Here is a 17241-nt window from a genome sequence, read left to right as displayed (position 1 = left end):
AAAAGGATGGAAAATGAAGAACAAATAGATTATCTTAGATTTTGTCTTTTGCTCACTGATGCAACGTTGTGATGCATTGACCTGGAGCGCGCCATGCTCGGCTTCCTCAAATAGGATTCAGAGTCACGATGGTATGAATCCAGTCCCTTTACTTGTACCTCTAGTTGTGTACGAGCCTCACGGTGAGCGCTGCGTTAGCATCGCTGTGCTCTGCACACCTCCTTTTGTGCCACCGCCGCTCCCCGCGGCTGCACCGAGTCCTGAAACGAGCCCGAAATCTTTGGTCCTCCTCCCCCCCACCTGCTCTGCGTGCAGCCGGCACGCCGCTTTGCACCTCTTGCTGCTCAAGGAAGGCAGGGCAGAGCGGCTGTACCTGAGCACACCTGGGCTTGTTGGCCCCTCTCTTCTGTACCGAAATAGGTGGTTTGAGCGAGCCAGGGGGAGGAGGAGGGTGCGTACAACAGTGCCCCCCGCGGCAAGGAGAAGCTCGCTTGCTCCCAGGGCCAGGCACCGTTCCTAAAGCTGGCACAAACGCTGTTTGCTTCGGGCTGAGGCGCTGCCCACCGTGCTGCTCCCCGCGCACCTGTTAAGGGCGGGTGCTTTGCTAAGGAGAGTGGGGTTGGGGGGGGGGGGGAGGAGAGGCAGGATGCGCTCCAACCCCCTCCACCCCCCGCTCAGCCCCGACCACCGGAGCGCTGTGGGGGGGCTCCGCGCGTTGCCCAACGCACCTGGCCCCGCCCCACGTGCTGCTAATTAGCGGTGGGGGAGGGGCGGCTCATTAGGGATGCGGGAGCGCGCGGCGCCTCGGCGGCAGTCGGCGGGAGGAGCGGCGGCAGCGCGGGGCCACGGGCACAGCTCCGGCTCAGTGCGTGCGGGGAGCGGCGGGGGAGGGGGGGGGGGGGGCGAGGGGAGGGGAGGAAAACAGGAGGAGGAAAAAAAATATAGCCCGGAAAGCGACTTCTATCTCCACCTGCGGCTCCGGCGGAGGTTTTCAGCCTCAGCTCCGGTCGGGGAAGGAGCGGAGTTGCGGGGCCAGCATGGGCGGAGGGGCTGAGAGGGGCGGCTGCGCCCCGCGCCTGGAGCTGCTGCTGTTCCTGGGGCTGTGCGGCCGCGCGGCAGCGCTGAGAGGTAAGCGGGACCCCCAGCCCATCCTTCCCCGGCAAGTTTGCAGCAGGAGCACCGAGCACCGGTTGCTCCTCTGTGCGAACAGCCCCCCTGCCCCGTCGTTTTGTTGGTTTTATTTTATTTTATTTAAAAAAAAGAAAGAAATCTACACCCACCCCCCTACACCCCTCCCTTCAGAACCCGACGGGATCGCGGTGGGAGGGGAAGCGGATGTGCCCCTTGTTGGGGTAGAGGGAATGCAGCCCTGCGGGAGGGAAACGGGCGCCGGGGGGGGACGCAGCTCGGCACTGCGGAACATCCTCGGGAATGCGGCGTGTGCGGAGCTGCGGACAGCGCTGGGGTAACCGCTGCGGTCGCGGGGAGTGGCAGAGCCGTCCCGAAATGATGGGGCTGCGAGATCGTGGCCTGTTCTGGCAGCGAGAGATTCCAACACCTGGCAGACAATGCGAGTGCCTGAGCTTGGGTGCGCGTACACGCGGTGTTAGTGATGTACGTGCGATGTCGGGGTCCGTCCCCACCTCCAGCCTGGCGGTGAGCTCCCTCGGGGTCGGGCACCACGCATCGCTGGACCCTGGCGCTGCGGGCTGCACAGTGTTCCCTCCTGCTGTTGCGGTTTTACAGAGCGATCCCGCAGCAGCCTTTGTAGATCCGAGCAGATCCCTCTCTCTGACGGCTCTCTCGGTACCTCTACGGAGGTTTCTCCCCGCGTGCCCACTGGGGCTGTGCCTCCATTTGCTGTATCTATAGGACACAACCCGTGGGTCCGGCACGGGGCTGGGCCACAGGTGGCTGCTGGGCAAAAGCACCCCTTATAGAAGTGTGAACTGAACGATGAGAGTGGGTGAAGGCTGATATTACTTAGTATTTCTTTCAAAAGGTATTTGTGACCGCAAGGGTTGGTGTGTGTATTTAAATCTGCTCAGAAGTCGTGCTTTGCTGAATGCATCTGGCAGAACTCTGGGGTGGATCTCACATTGGGATGTGTGGTTGGGATTGGGCCCTGTGAGCCCCAGATGCATCACTGCCAACCATGTGGGGTATAGCAGGGTTGTTGCTGTTAAGGAGTTTTAGTCGTTTAACTAAAATTTCCTATAGGATGTTTCAGGCTGAAATAGGATGGTTTGGTTTGAGTGTTGTTATGAGAAAGCACGGGGTATCTTTGGGATCAGTTGGTGGCTGTGGGCTCTGAGCCGTGATGTGCTGTGTTTGGTTGTGGCTTTGGCTGAAGCAGTGAACCCCAATCACCGACCCGCTGAGCTGGAAGGGTTTGGCGGATGAAGTTGTCTTAAAGCCTCCTCTGAAACAAATGGCATTCCAGGATTCAGTCTTGAACTGAGTTTAAAGAAAAATGAAATGATTGTAGATAACCTTCACGCTGCATTTGTCTGTTGGAATGAATGTCTGAGAATAGCTTTGGGCTTTTATGTTACAGCAAACAACACATGGGCACTGTGGGAACTGGAAAATGAGATGGAAGTTGCAAATATTTTTATCTCATTGATATATTGAAACTAATTTTGGGCTGCGTGTGTCCAAATAAAGATGTCTCTAAAATGTGAAAGCCGGTAGTGCTCCGCAGCTCGATATTAAAGCCTAAAGCTACATGTTTCATCGTGTTCCTACATCTGTGTGCATCATGTTGTAAATAAGCACCATTTAGGGATTTTCCTTCTCTTGTTGCAGCGGTACCCGTGCAGTCACCGCACTGCTTGGCAGCCTCTGCATCTCACTTCTGGTTTTATTAGGATAAATGCTCCACTAAGCGCAGGGCACGGCTGAGCAGTGAGCCATAGGAGCGGGTGTCTTAGTTTGGAATTTGGGGATTTTTCTTATTTGCCTTTCTTTTTTTTCTTCTTCTTTCTTCATATCACCCAAAATGCGCGGTCCAGAGAGCTGTGAATTAAAGGCTTTGCTCTGATCTGAGAACCCAGCAGACAAACCAGGTTCTGGACAACAAAGCTCTTAGAGGAATAACGCATTAGGAAAATAAAAGCAGCCAATTCTATTGATGCTGAACTGAATCCAATGGCAGAGACAGGACTGATGGGCAAGTTGTGTCCTGGTTGTACCTTTAGTCTGGAATTTAATGCCATCCTTGTGCAAATTAGATGAGCTTGTGTTTGCTTCATTACGAATGAGCTTGGAATTTCATTTGTGTATCTAGATTCTCTCCATATTTGCAGTGTACTTCATTGTCACCAGCTTAGAGCAGTGCGAGAGCCACTGCTGATGCTTTATTTGCAGAGCGATGTCGATTTGCTGTGCTGCATTCAGGGAGCAGGGAGGCTTTTTGTGTCCTGATTTCTGCATCTGAGAGGAGGTGTGTTACAGCTGGTGTTGCATTAGTTTGTCTCCAGTTCTCATTCTCTGCTCCTCGTGCCCTGCTGAGTGTAAAGCAGTTTGATTATTTATTACTACGTTTGCCAGTTTACCACCTGGAATATTTCTCACGTGCCGACCTCAATTGAACAGACACTGTCAGCGTGTGGATTTATGTGATCTTAAAGTACAAATGTCATCAGGAACTCAGCAAAGTGGAGAGGTGAAATATTAACTGATGCGGGCTAAACAATTGAGGCTGTACACCTCAATTGTATGACTGTATTGTATGACTGTATTGACTGTGTTCAGATCACATAGTTTCACTGTGTGAGGAAAAGGCATTCATATAAACAACAAATCCCATCTCTGCTCTGAACTGTTCTGCTCACCACACCTTCGTTTCTCTGCCAATGTTTGCATCTACTTCTCAGCTGCCCAGGGAAGAAACTTCTTTGACTTGGGGCTGTGGTTACTGAGTACTTTGTTGCTTCACTCTCATCTCCGTGAAGATACGAGCTTGTTTTGCTTGTGCTGAGGTCTTGCTTTGTTTGTATTGCAGGAGAATGGAAGGTTTGAGAGATGGGGAAGCCTGGGGGCTCAGAAAGCAGCATTTTAATGCTGCCATCACTGCTTGTACTTTGGGACTGATAGCATCAGTGCATGTATTTTTCTAAGTCACTGTTCAGTGTAGAGTTGGCTTCCAGTTAGTCCTGCTCTTCTCTGCATCTATTGCTGTGCTCATCTCTTGTAATGTAATTCATGAGATAAAGTGGGATAGGAGAAGCGTTTCTACTGAGTGTAAGATTGACTTTAGACCCACTGTGGATCACTGATCCTTATTAGGATTGTTTTAATTTGTTCTCTGATGGTACTTGGGCATATTACTGCGTTGCTCAGAGCGCACTGCATTTCCTGCATCCTGTGGATCAGCACAGGAGCCGATGTTGGTGCCAAATGCTGCTCAGATAGAAAGCTGAGGGGTTGCACACATCATCCCCACGTTGGAAGTGTGGTGCACACATCTCCATCATGAGCTTCCCTTCAGATGTGTGCAACTCCTGGTGATAATTCATTTTTGGGAAGATAGGAGGGCACCCGTTCACTGCAGAGCAGTGTGTTGCTGTGCTGCTTCTCCCTGACTTCTCATTGTATACATGTGCTTCTTATCCACGCTGTAGAGCTGTGCAGTTCCTCTCTGTTCTGATGCAGAGGGTGAAGTTCGAGCTCTACGAGGATGAAATGAGCTTTCCAAACTATGAAAGAAAACGTCCATCTTCACAGAGGCAGGGGACCCTGTATCAGGATGAATTGTAAGCAACGAAGAAGAGAAGCTAATCTGATGGTGGTTTCACAGCGAATTACAGAATGCAAACATCAACAGCCTGATACGAGCCTAGATGGAAAATTACTTATGGTGCAAAGGATCCCGCAGGGCCATCTGATGTATGTTCTCTGTATTTTCAGTCCTGCTTTCTGGGGAAAGGTGGAGTCAGAGGGAAGGAGCAGAATGTTAACACCAGAGGCTGCTGTTTCTGTTGTTTTCAGCAGCTGCCGCTGTTGCAGTGAAGCAGATGGTCAGCTTCATTTCTATGGAATGGTTTAGTTTTTCCAGTTTCTACTTTTAAAGATCCTTAATTGCCACACTGTATCCCAGCACCTCACCTTATAACATGAATATTTGTATGTATGCCATTTTGTAATACTTGGTTATAGCATACGTGGTCCATAAACCACACTGGAGAGCATCCTGCCAAGTAGGCATCGGTAGCTTCTAACTTACGTAGGTGGTTTGGTAATGCCAGCCTCGAAATTCTACCTCCATCATTTTGGTTTGTGCTTTTTGTCCATCTCTCCTTTCCCAACTCCTTTATGAGGCCTTTTTTTAAGCACCAAGAACAGCAGTAATAAAGAAGTGCTCACTGTGGTGTAGTTCCATCTGTTGGGGTGATGGGCAGCTCCCAGAGCCCCCAATGGGTTCAGGTGTGTGTTTGTAGGTGCCTTCAATACTTTGAAGGTGCATTGGATGCTTCTCTACATTAAAATGGTGCAATAAAAGAGCACGGCATATCTGTAGATGAAACCTATTGAGTATGTCTGCAGATGAGCAGTGTAATCAAAATGAGTGCAGTAGGAAGTAGTGATGGTGGGTGAGTTTTGTTCTTGTTGTTCCTTATATCGGTGCCTGTTGTAACAATAGGAAAACTTGAAAATCAGAAGCTTTTTTTTATTACCATTCCTGTGCAAAATGTCCAAGCTTTGCAGCTGTCAGGAAGCACGGGACACACAGCACACCTGCTCCTACCTTTATGCTGAATGGGCAGTTACTCCAAGTAGGATGTATATCTATTTTTTCCCAGCAATAAATGCTTCTGTGGCTCTCTGATGTTTCTTCTGACAGTGTTTCTGCACGTGGAATTAAACTGCTCGAGTCCTGGCAGACAATGGATATGAAAGGAGCAAACATGGAGTTGTCCTATAAGTGCTGAATGGTTACTCACAACATGGCTTCCATGCTTACAATGCTCCCAATAATAGATTGCATTACAGGAAAACAAATTTGCTCTATTAATTGAATTCATCTGTCATATAAAACTGCATCTGATCTGCAGTTCAACAGATGTGTCTGTGACTTTTATGGTGACAAATGCTTCAGGTTAGCTGTGTTCTGTGCCAGATTTAAAACCACTGAGGGTCCGTGGTAAGCCATTACCCTTTGAAATATTAATTTCAGCTTCCAATTCCGAGGTATTTGCTGCCATTGATTTATTGCGAGATATTTGCTGCTGCTGACATAGAGAACAATGGGCTCGAGTTGGAACTTTTTTATATTCTAACTTGGCTGTAGAGAACATGGGCTGTTTGCTCAGAGTAGAAGAGTGATGCTGGGTTGCAGCTTGCAGTGCTTTCCCTGTCACAGCTGTTGTGCAGCTCAACGAGAAGCGGCTGCAGGACGCTGGGTGGTGCATGTTCTTACTGTGTCCCAGTGAAGCTCTGTGTGCTGTGTTCATCTTGTGATTCTTAGAGCTAAGTGATCCTGGAGAAATACCCATACATCAAAGTAGCTTTCTTGTTCTGAAATTTAATTATTTTTCCTTGATGTTTATGTGTTTTTTAAAGACTTTATGAGCTGCTCGATATGGTTCATAGGCAAATGACTGGTAGTTTCCTATTTGTAAGAGGAAAAGTAGCTGAAAAAAGGTTTAAGGAATAAACAAAAGTGGAAATAAAAACCCACCACCCCTATTGATCATTATATACAACGGAGTCATGTCACATTTATAGATCCAACCTCGAGTAACGTGGTGTAACTTGTGCTAAATGAGGCCACTCACGTTGGGATGCTGCAGATCTGTCTCCTGTTTCTGCCTGCTTTGTCCATCTGTGCTCATTCCTTGAGGCAGAAGCGAGGAGGGGCTGCATGGAGCTGCTCCAGAGATGCACCATCCTGACACGAGGAGGTTGGCTGCATGTGTCACCCTGTTATTTAACCACGTATTGTGAGAAAAAGGTACTTACTCCTCCATTCCTTTTGTTGTCAGTCCTAGTTCTTCAGCTTTTCCTGATAGGAGCAACTTCAGTGATGTTAGTTTAGTTTCTAAGAAGCAGTGGTGCTGTGTTAAGAGAAGAAACAAGTCATTTTCCTCCAGCTGTCATTTGGTAACAGCTTATGGCTGTACCTAAAGGCTTCTGTTAATACCAAATTTGCCACAGTAACAGCCGAACTCCCTCAGCTCCCACTACATTAAAAACGTAGGACTTATTTTGTGTCAAATGAGCTAACAAAATAAAAGATGAATTTAGAGTATTTAATCTGTCAGCATCAATGAATCTGAGAGGATTATCATTCCATTACTGCTAATAGATTTTTTTCCACAGATAACTCTGCCACTTGACTTGCCTATTTCTGTGAAGATTTTTACAGATCTAATTTAGACTACGACTTAAATACTCCTGCTCTATTTTGATTTGAATGTGAGTTAGTAATGTGGTGCATGACTTGTTTTGAGCTCGGGAACTTCACCTTAATGAGAGCATCTTTAATTCTCAATCAAGATTATGGGGCGTTTTCAGATACGAGTCGTGCTAAATGGGACCTAACAGTTGGAGCTGACTTCTCCTTTCCTGAGGAATGGCAAAACAAATAGCATTGCCCTTATGATGGGTATCAAAAGGATTGATGCAGACCTGCTGCTTACTGTGTGTAGGGGAAGACCCCAAGGATGGGGAATCTTATTCCCAAGGTGTTTTAGTGGTCCTTTTGGAGACAAATAAGTGTGACATCATTTGTTACCTTTAAGAATTAGAAAGGGAGCAATTGTGTCTTCCTTCCACCGCCCCCAACAAGCTGTGGGTGGGAGGGAGAGGAGTACATGGCAGAGAAACTTCCTGACTCTAGATGGAGCCCAGGCTGTAGGATTTGACTTCAGTAACTGCAGTAATGCCCTCACAAAGGTCCTGCAGTCCAATGGTCAGACGTACTGCAGTGAAAGGTGTCCGCATCATGTTTGCCACTTGTTCTGCTTGTCAGAGTAAGACCCCTTCGCTGGTCCATCAGTAATGGAATACTGTAGGAGGGGGGAGATGTGGTAGGACATTGAGAATTGTACCTGAGAGCCTCTTATATAGATAAAAGCAATAATTAATGTTTCACAGCTGGATTCAGAGTGCTGAAGCTGGTCAGTGCAGTGGTATCTGGCCATCCTGCAGCCTCGTAAATGAGATCATAACCACTAACAACTTGGCAGGGCTGTTCTTGAGAGATTTTTGTGCCTTTGGAATGTCATTTATAGTTAAAGTCCCCTTGGTCCTGTAGGGACAAAGGATACACTTCTTGTGATAGAAACAAATAACAAGCTGTGGTCCCCTTGTGTTTGGCTGCACTGTCATGCAGCCTGCAATATTCCATCATCTGAGCCTGTCATGTTTAACCTCTAAAGCAGCTTAACATGAGAAAGTAGGAGAAGCTGTGAGTGGGGAAATAGAGCTGGGCCTGATGTTGCTTCATATTTTTAACCTTTACTTTCCTTGGGAATATACACCATAAAAACCCCCCACAGAATGTTACCAGCTCACACCAAGATGTTTTTAATCGTGTGAAAGCTCCACATTTAAAATGCTTTATTAAAGGTATAAAATATTTTCTACGGAGCTGCACCATTTTTCATAGTGGGAAGATAGGAAGAGACTTCAATAACACAGGAGATTGTTATGAAGGGAATTAGAAGAAGGGATTTCTTTTTTCAGTGCAGGATTTCTATCACAGCTGTGAATAAAACAAAACCCCACAACCCCAGTAACTGCTTTGAGGCAGCTGCTCCCAGAATAAAGTGTGATGTGTCCAGCCAAGAAGACTGCCTTGTAAATGGAGGACTGCAATTTGCTTCCTGATGGTTTTTGGTTTTATTTTGCTTCATATGTGCAGAAGAAAACAGAAGGGTAGACAAGACACCTGACTCGACCTCAAATGAGATCAATAGGAATCAACTTTGATCAAAACATGAGGCCCCTGAGCTCTGCGTTGGTTTCTGATGGCTTTAGATGGGGCCAAGCTTTGTGTGGGCATTCATTAGAGGTGTTCCAGCTGCAAAGATATCTGAAAGTTGGGGAGAACAAAATGCACCAGTGTTCCTAGAGCAGCTTAGCCGTACTCTTCCTGATTTAGACTCCAATGTCCTGCAAGCAGGCTGTATTTCTTCATGCAGAAAGCTCACAATTAAGATTTAGCTGATGACGATGATGTGTGGTAATGGCTTGTGATGCTTCTCATGGGCTAGGCTGATGCAGCAAGTAGCTTCAAATTCATGTCTGTCGTCAGCTGTGAAACTTATTTCAAGCCCAAGCTGTTCTTCTTGCACTTCTGTATATTTTAAATCTCCTACCATTGTGGAAAGCAGTAGGAGAAATCCTCTTGATGGCTGCTTAAAATCTCATCTCAATGGTTTGCAGTAAAACAGATCCAGTGTTAATAAAGACTGAGACTGTTCCATGAATAGGTTCCTATTCAGAGCACCGAGATGATGTGCTGTGTTTATGAAAACAGATTTTAACCTCTAGGTTGTCATTAAACAATTTCTGCTGGAGATCAGCAAATCTCTGGAGGTTATTACTGTCTTGGTAACCTGTCCCACTGGTCTGACACTACACATTTTTCGGTAACATCAGAAAGTAAATTGTTTTAATAAAGAGAAGCCTATAATGAGGTGACTATGCAAATGCCATTTCATCACATCAGGGGTCCGTTAAGTCTTCACAGGTAGTTGTATTGGCTGCCTACGTGCTTCCTACGTTCAGTTTAGCAGTCAGAAGAGGATAGAGAAATAGTCAATTGTTCAATTGCTGTATGTTGCTTCTGAGATGTTTCCAAAAGAGGTTTGAGTTTTCAGTACTGACATTTGAGACAATACATGTAGTTGAATTTATAGCATCGTTGCATACAGTACAGTTGTATTTCTAATCTTTTTTGTTGTTTTTTCAAATGATAGACACGATTCTTGGTTGTAATGTTTCTCCTCATAGGCTCCTCATTGTTAAGTTAAATTTGTGTGTCTGCTACAGTGAGCAATCCCGAGTTTACAGTCAGTAGCTGCTATCCCTAATTCAGTGTCTACTTTCCATGCTTGAAGTAGTAACTGAGATGCTGCTGTGAGAATACACAATCTGCTTAGTTGCAAAGAGAAATTAGCATTTACACAGAAATCCCATTTAGCCTTCTCTTAGCAGATTTCTGCCTCGTAACCTAAAATCAGTGCATCTGGATCTGCTCTGACGTGGCTTTTCAGTTTGTTGGGTTCAGCTTACACAGGAGAATTTGGACCACCTTCAGTGGGACATGCAGAGCTCTGTGACAGCCTTTATGGCTTGCCTGAGCTCAAGAAAAGTGTGATGAATTCCCCCATGTCTCAACTCCTTCCTTGTGCATCTCCCTTATTTGTTAGCAGTGCAGGGGTAAAAAGCAAAACAAAACTGATCTGATTCCCCAGCAGTTTGGGCAAGCTGTATGCTGGTTGGGTCACTCCTAACTTCCCAACGAATAACAGCCAACAAATCCTTATGCTAATAAAGAAATGCATTTTGTTGCCCTTCTTGAATGAACTGGGAAGCTGTGGGGCTGATGAAGCATTGAAAGTGTGGGTGGTGTGGCTGCCCCCTTGGACTATTACTCTAACAGTAGATCACTGTAAGCTACTTGCCTGAGCCTCCACTTCAAGCACAGTGGAAATGGAACAGGGGGGGCAAGTTATTTTAGCAAGTATTGACTTGTATTCCAGTTCTTTTTGATTTGTATTTGTGTTTTGGAGGGAGGCTCATGAAGCATTTGTGGCTGTGTATTCTATGTGGCATTCAGAGAGGAGGCTCGGGAATTGGTTCCATGGGCAGCTGTTGGTGGGAAATTGAAAGCAAGTGTTAAGTAAAAGCAGTAGGCACTTATTTATGGTGTAAGGAAACGCTGCACATTGCTTATCTGTTATGAAAGGGAAACGGCAAAAACACCACTATGTTCCTGTAGACCTGTGCTTGTAATACAAACACGAGAGCATAAAAGACCTCAGTTTCTGGTAGCCTGAAAGTGCTCCTAGCACACAATGCACTCGGCCAAACGCAGAACAGTTGGTTTAGCTCTGCCACAGCAATGACTAATGAGCAAAGGTGTGGGGTTTGAATGGTGCCACCTCCTTTCTGTCACTTTATAGCAGTTAATAACCTGGAGTATCTCACTGCTCGGGGGTCCCTCCTCCTTCCCCCCAATTTATTTGCATCTTGTAAGAATGACCTTGTTATATTTCAAAAAGACAAATCCTAGTGAAGGGAGAGTCAGGCTGCCATAGCTGCTGGCTCTCCCATCGGCAGAGTTCTCTAACTCCTAATTAGTTGCAGAAGAAATCCAGCTGACAAAGAAATAAAAGACGGAATTCACATACTCAGCTTTATGTACCAAGACATAAACAACTCCAGAATATGCATCACCAGGGTCAGCAAGAATTGTTGTATTTTATATTTGGTGGACAAGGAGTGCTACTCTATGGAAATGTGGGAGAAGTTCTTGTATCCCAGTTCTATGCATGAACTAGAATACAGTTTTGCCCTGTGTTGCTGAGCACCCCCTCTGGAATCCCAGCCATGTGAGAAGATGAAATACTCTGAATTATTGCACCTCATTCTGCGTTATTTCATCCCGAGTTTTGACCATTCCCTCTAGGTTCATTGCATGAGTTTGGCTGCGTTGCACTGACTGAATCCATAACAGGTTCACTTGAGTCTGTCACAATGACCTTACATCTGACTGTTCATGCATGGCATTTCGTTCAGAAACCATTTTTCTGCTTTTCTCCTTTATCAGAGAACTTGGTGGAAAAGTAATTTCCATTGATATCACAAGGAGGTTATGTTATGTGGTAATTTCTTATTCTCTTTAATGCTATATCAGCATCTCGTTCAGCATTCACTTTTAGCTGTGGTTTAGCTGTGTGTGATGAGGTGCAGTGAGGTGCTTCTGGTGTTGAGAGTTGCAGGGCACTGTTCTAGATAGAATTCAGGCTGTGATGAGAAGATAGGTGAGAGTAATTACTGTTTTGTGCTGTATTCTGAAAGGCATTATCTATAAATATCTGCCATGTTACTACATTCTCTTCCTAAAAATAATTGCTATCTGGAGCAAAGGCTACAGAAACTTGGAAAGAGCTGAGCTCCTGTGTGCTGAAATGACATTCATGCCATGGTCAGGGTGGTTTCCTTACCATCCTTGTGCATTGGTTCCTATAATGCTGGGCAGGAGACAGGATGCTGCCCTGTGCTTACTACACCCAGTGTGTGTTTTGTCCTCTTTTGCCTTCAATTTAGCCCCAGATGTTACCAAGTGTAACGGTGAAGCCTCCTAGGCACACTGATAAACTACATAGTGTTTTACCAAAAATAATTGAGCTCTTGAAAGCAAGCAGAACAGATGACCTAAATAGGTAGCTGCCTTTCACCTATGGGTACCCCCATCAGTTCTTTGTCCTCCTCAGCCAGACTAATACACAAACTGGTGCCAGCTCACACGAGGTTTGGGGAATTCTTAGTAATGCTCTGAGCCGATGAATTATTGCTTATCAGGAATATGAACGTCGTGTTTCAATGCCTGTATCTTTAAAAGAAACTTCAAAAGAATATCTTTGTCTCTCAAATTCTCCAGTTTTTTTGTAAAAGGCTGAAAAACACTTTTTAGAACCTTAAACTTCCATCTCCTCTCAAATCTGTCTTGACAACTGCTTAATGGTTTTATCATCACAAATGGACTTCACCAGTGTTGGAGTTATCTGAGCAATTCTAAATGGCATTGGAGTTCGTGTAGGCTTGCTGCCTAGAGAAGAGCTAGATTAAAGGCTAAATGCATCTGGTGTGCTGTGATGTATCTGATACGGTGAGTGGGAGTATTATAGTCCACAAGCTGAAGTGAGTAGAGTTAAGATGGAAAGCAAACAGTGCTAAAGACTTCCAGTCTGTTGGGATGGATGCTTCAAGGCATTAAAAGATGATCCAGAAGCATGAGTTCAATTTCTGATCAGCGATTTCTGACCAGCATGATTCCTGTGGCTCTGCAAAATGAGCCTCTGGTTTCTCTTTTTCAAGCTCTTTTCCCACCACAAGCTTTTGGGACAGGATTTGAGTGCCTCAGGGGAGAAAGGATGCGTGTAATTCCCTCAAATCTTATTCTTGAAATCACTCCATCTCTTGGGCAGCTGCTTTAGAGCTGACTTGGAGTGGGTTGTGAGTGATGCAAGTGGTGGTTGTGTGGACATGAGCATGATCAGAAGATGCTGGCAATGGAGCAGGTTCCTGTATGCTGCACAGTGCTGTGACTGGCAGTGATTGACTTTTCTCAATAGGTTTTCCTTTGAACTAGGGCCACTTTCAGACAACTGCATAAACTTTATGCCTGATGTGCTCTAGAAAGGACAGTATGTGAGAAGTTTGGGGCTTGTTTATTAGCTGTCCTGGCCAGACTTTGTGTTGCAGCCTTAGATCTCTTCACTCTTATGCGCCTCACTTCATTTAAACCACAGAAAGGACCTGCAGAATGTACAGTTCTCCTTAACTGTGTTGTCTTCTAAACCCAAAGGGAGGACTCAGCTCTTCTGCCCTGTGGGATTTCTCCTGTAACTCATGGTCTGCACTCATTGCTGTGGATCCAAATACATGAACCATTTAAGTCTACTCTTTTTGCATTTAATGAACAGACAGGAGACAGTAGCTGTTACAGACCAGATGCTATGGGCCACCATCCCCTCTGTGGCATTTAGAAAGGTGATGTGAGCTCTGGTGATGCTGTGGGGAAGGGCATTACCTGGAGTTCTAGTAGTGACTCATAGGGTTCAGAGTACAGGATCCTCTTTCCTGTTTCTGGAAGGCGAGGGTAGCTTAGTGAACACCTCTGTTCATCCTTGATAGTAAGGGATGTGTGCTGGTAGCAGCCAGTTGCTCTGCACTGATATTTCTCATGTGAATTCTGCACCTTTATGTGATCTGAAGCCATGTCTTTTGGTTGCCCTGTTTGTTGGCCCTGTAGATAATTTCAAACAAGTGAAGCAGGATGTTTCTAATTGCTATAATACAGAAAGAGGACAAATGGTCAGACGAACAACTTTTTAAACAAAAAGTATGCTTTCGTGCTTCGTTAGTATGTGATATCTATCCTTGTCTTTGGTTCTCTTTGCCTTTCTCACATTAAAACAAAGGCTATTAGTTTGCCTTTCTCAAGGGAGGAGCGCCGATCTACTCACGAGGAGGTCTGGCTTGCAGAGCTTGTGAAATCCAGAGGAAATCCTTTGATTGGCAGCAAAAATTGCCACGGTGTTGACTTTGTGCGCTGCAGCCTCACCAGAGATCTGCTTTGATGCTGCCTTGTTTCCTGCTAACATGAAAACAAAAAGTTGCTGCGCTCCCCGTTCCTGCTTTAGCTGTTGTAAACACGGCCCCTGGGGAAGGTGTTTGCTTGGAAATGATTTGCATGTTTGACAGCACCTTCTTCTCCCTGTGTTAAAAATGTAGGGCAGTGTCTGTCAGCAGTAGAAGCCCTCTCTTCGTTTTCCTTTCTTTTCCGTGGGAGGATAATTACGTTTGTGGGTCCAAAGGAAAAAAAAAAAATCTGCTGTGATGCAGGCGATTGACGTTAGTTTTGTAATAACTTCATCTGTGCCAAGGAACATAAAATAGATCAAAACCGAAATGTGAATGACTTTAAAAATGATAACGGCATCCAGCAAAGCTCCAGTGTGTTATCCTTCAAACTTAGGAAGCTGTTAAAGTTGGAGTGTTGTGGTCCATCTCAAAGGCACTGTTTTAGTTTAATATATTAAATTGCATTAAAGTATAAAAATAACCTCTCCTAAATTACATCCGCAGCACTGACTTCTCAGGCCTATTTACTTTATTTTAATCCTACTCAAGTTATGACTGAAAACATTATAAGCTTTTCTATTATATACATGGTAAAAACCAATTAGTCTTGCAGTGCTGCGCCTGGGATCCTGCTGGGGTAACGCACTCAGTCGTGAACAAAAGAAAGTTATTAGGATCATTTGCAGCAGGATGCTCTGGAAGCCACTGAAATATGTTTGATTCATTGAAGGTGGTTTCTGGGAAGGTCCAGTGCTGTATTTCTTCCCCTTCAGGTCCTCCTTGTGAGAACAGAAAAACTCCTGGCCCTGTAAATTGGCTGTGTCAGATTGAACAAGGGAGCATTTTGGAGAGAAGGGGCTCTTATTAGAAGTGATGGGGAATCCATGTGCAGGGTGGGCCATGATGTGAGTGCTGGGAGTGCTGACTGGGACCGAGTTCTTAGAGTGTGAGTTTATCAGCTGAGTGTGGCACAGGAAGCAGCGGAACAGCTATTAAATGTTCAACCCTGCCTTGCTAGGGATGTGTGCTTAGGGACACAGCCAATTGAAGCTCTATATCTGCTGCTTTGACCCTCTTTCAGGACGCTGTTCTGTTTTCTTTCCTCCCTCCAATGACATCCCCAGTCCCTGGGGATAGGTGCTGACTTTGCATGGTGTAATGGCACAGATTCCAGCCTCATTACTTCTTACCTTAAAGTTCTGAACTCATTCTGAGCAGATGAACAGTTGGAGGCTGTGGCAGCTGCCTCCTCCTCCTGAAAGGAGAGCAGCTCTGCAAGGGATCTTTGGGGTTCTGATAGACCCTGACTGGTACCAGATCCTGCCTCTGGTACATGATTACGGGTCATCCCATTGAGCACCGGGAAAGTGGAAGGATGAGTATTTGGTCCCAGCAGTAAATTACAGAAGCATTTGCTGAAAGAGCATAGTTCTGTTGTTTTCCATTTAAATAATGATTTAATTGCATGTGAATTAAGTTGGGTTCTTTTTAGACAAATTACTGCTGTCAATGAATTTTATAAACCATGACCTCTACTCTGTAACCTTCTCTCAAAGGCTTGGAAAAATATTCAAGCTGCTTAACCATGATGCCAACTGTCAAATATGTCACTGTGCTTTGCCTGCCCAAAGCATTTGCTGTCACTTAGGGATGGCAGGAACTTCTCCTGTTGGCTATGCAGGCATTTACTCTCTGTCCACAGGACATTCTTGATCAAACAACTTTAACCTGATGTGTACTGGTGAGCACTGTCTGATGATGATGAGGGATTGTTTCATTCAGCATCCATATGACCTCTGAATCCCTTTACAGCGCTCTTGAATCATTGTGTGGAATTGGATGTAGGATGCTGTATAAGAATTCAGGATAGGAGCTGTTGTAATATGTAATTAGAAAGGGCTTTTAGCAGATTATCTGAAGTTGGGAATAATTGGTTGCTTCCCCAGTATAAACATACACCATGATGGCACATCAGAGGGTGTGACTGTCTGGTACCAGGCTGCTCCATCAGTGCACTTAACCTTATGTCCTGATTTGATAGTGTAGTTGCTCTTTTAAGCATAACTGTTAATTAGAAGCAGATTGTTTACTGAGGTCACGTCAGTCACTGCTGTTAAACAATGAGTGCCAAAACCTTTTTTTGGAGACACGTGGGAGATCCCAACAGTCCCATAGCTGCGTTGTATTTAGCAGCTCGCCCTCCCTGTCTGCTGGCACCCCGAGGTGCTGAGGCACCCATCACAGCTCTGCCTGCAGTGCTGCAAGGAGGTGTGGATGGCACTTCCATGTCTGTGAAAACACAACTCTGCTGACAGCTGTGCCATTCAGATCTGTCTTTTAAAAATGTATTTTCAGAGCGGTGCTCTTTTCTTCCTTGAAAGCAGAAATGCTGATGTGTGACAAAAGAGTTCTAAATGGCAGGTTAAGCAATATCTGAGCCCGTCTGGGCCCTGATGTTCCTACTTCCATAATAGCTGAGTGACAAGGAGTGGCTGTATATGGCAGTGCAGGGCTTTGGGGTTTGCTGCTTATCCCAACCAAGCTTGCTTTAGTCACTGTAGGAGTTTTGCTCTAAGCAGATTTTCCCTACTGTGGTAATTTTGTCTGCACTGACTGGGCAGAGACACTCCTGGCTGCTGCTTCTGATGTCTGTAGCAATCCTGAGTCATTGAAGGTGGCCAAAGAGCTGCTCCAGCACTGAGACCTCATGTTCTGCAGTGCTTCAGGAGCTCTGCGCCCCATCTGCGCTGCTGTGTGCTGAAACCAAGGGCTGAAAGCAGCCATCCCTGATGGGGAGAGAGGGTATAGAATGGTTAAACAACCATAAAATAGAAAGATTAGATTTAACCCATCAGGATAAAGCAAAGGGGCTGTTCTGTGGGTGTCATCTTGAAGAGCTCTTTCCAAACTGCCTCC

At 45.6% G+C, this 17241-nt stretch overlaps 1 protein-coding gene across 4 annotated transcripts in view; it reads left to right on the top strand.

Moving 5' to 3' along the window:
- The first annotated feature begins 714 nt into the window (after window positions 1-714).
- UNC5D (unc-5 netrin receptor D) overlaps window positions 715-17241 on the top strand; it is a 92445-nt gene continuing 75918 nt past the window's right edge. For 2 of the 4 annotated variants that reach the window (XM_072357002.1, XM_072357001.1), the window contains exon 1: window positions 918-1128. In XM_072357002.1, coding sequence (XP_072213103.1) covers window positions 1038-1128 — 91 coding nt within the window. In that variant the 5' untranslated portion in view covers window positions 918-1037. Of the gene's footprint in view, window positions 866-917; window positions 1129-1363; window positions 1466-17241 lie in introns of those variants that run through there. The other 2 variants (XM_072357004.1, XM_072357003.1) reach the window with 2 other exon arrangements.

This window comes from Excalfactoria chinensis, chromosome 25, assembly GCF_039878825.1.
Source record: "Excalfactoria chinensis isolate bCotChi1 chromosome 25, bCotChi1.hap2, whole genome shotgun sequence".
In the NCBI taxonomy this organism is placed as follows: domain Eukaryota; kingdom Metazoa; phylum Chordata; class Aves; order Galliformes; family Phasianidae; genus Excalfactoria; species Excalfactoria chinensis.
Note: the sequence above shows the minus strand (reverse complement) of the source record. Positions and strands in the feature narration are given on the sequence as shown.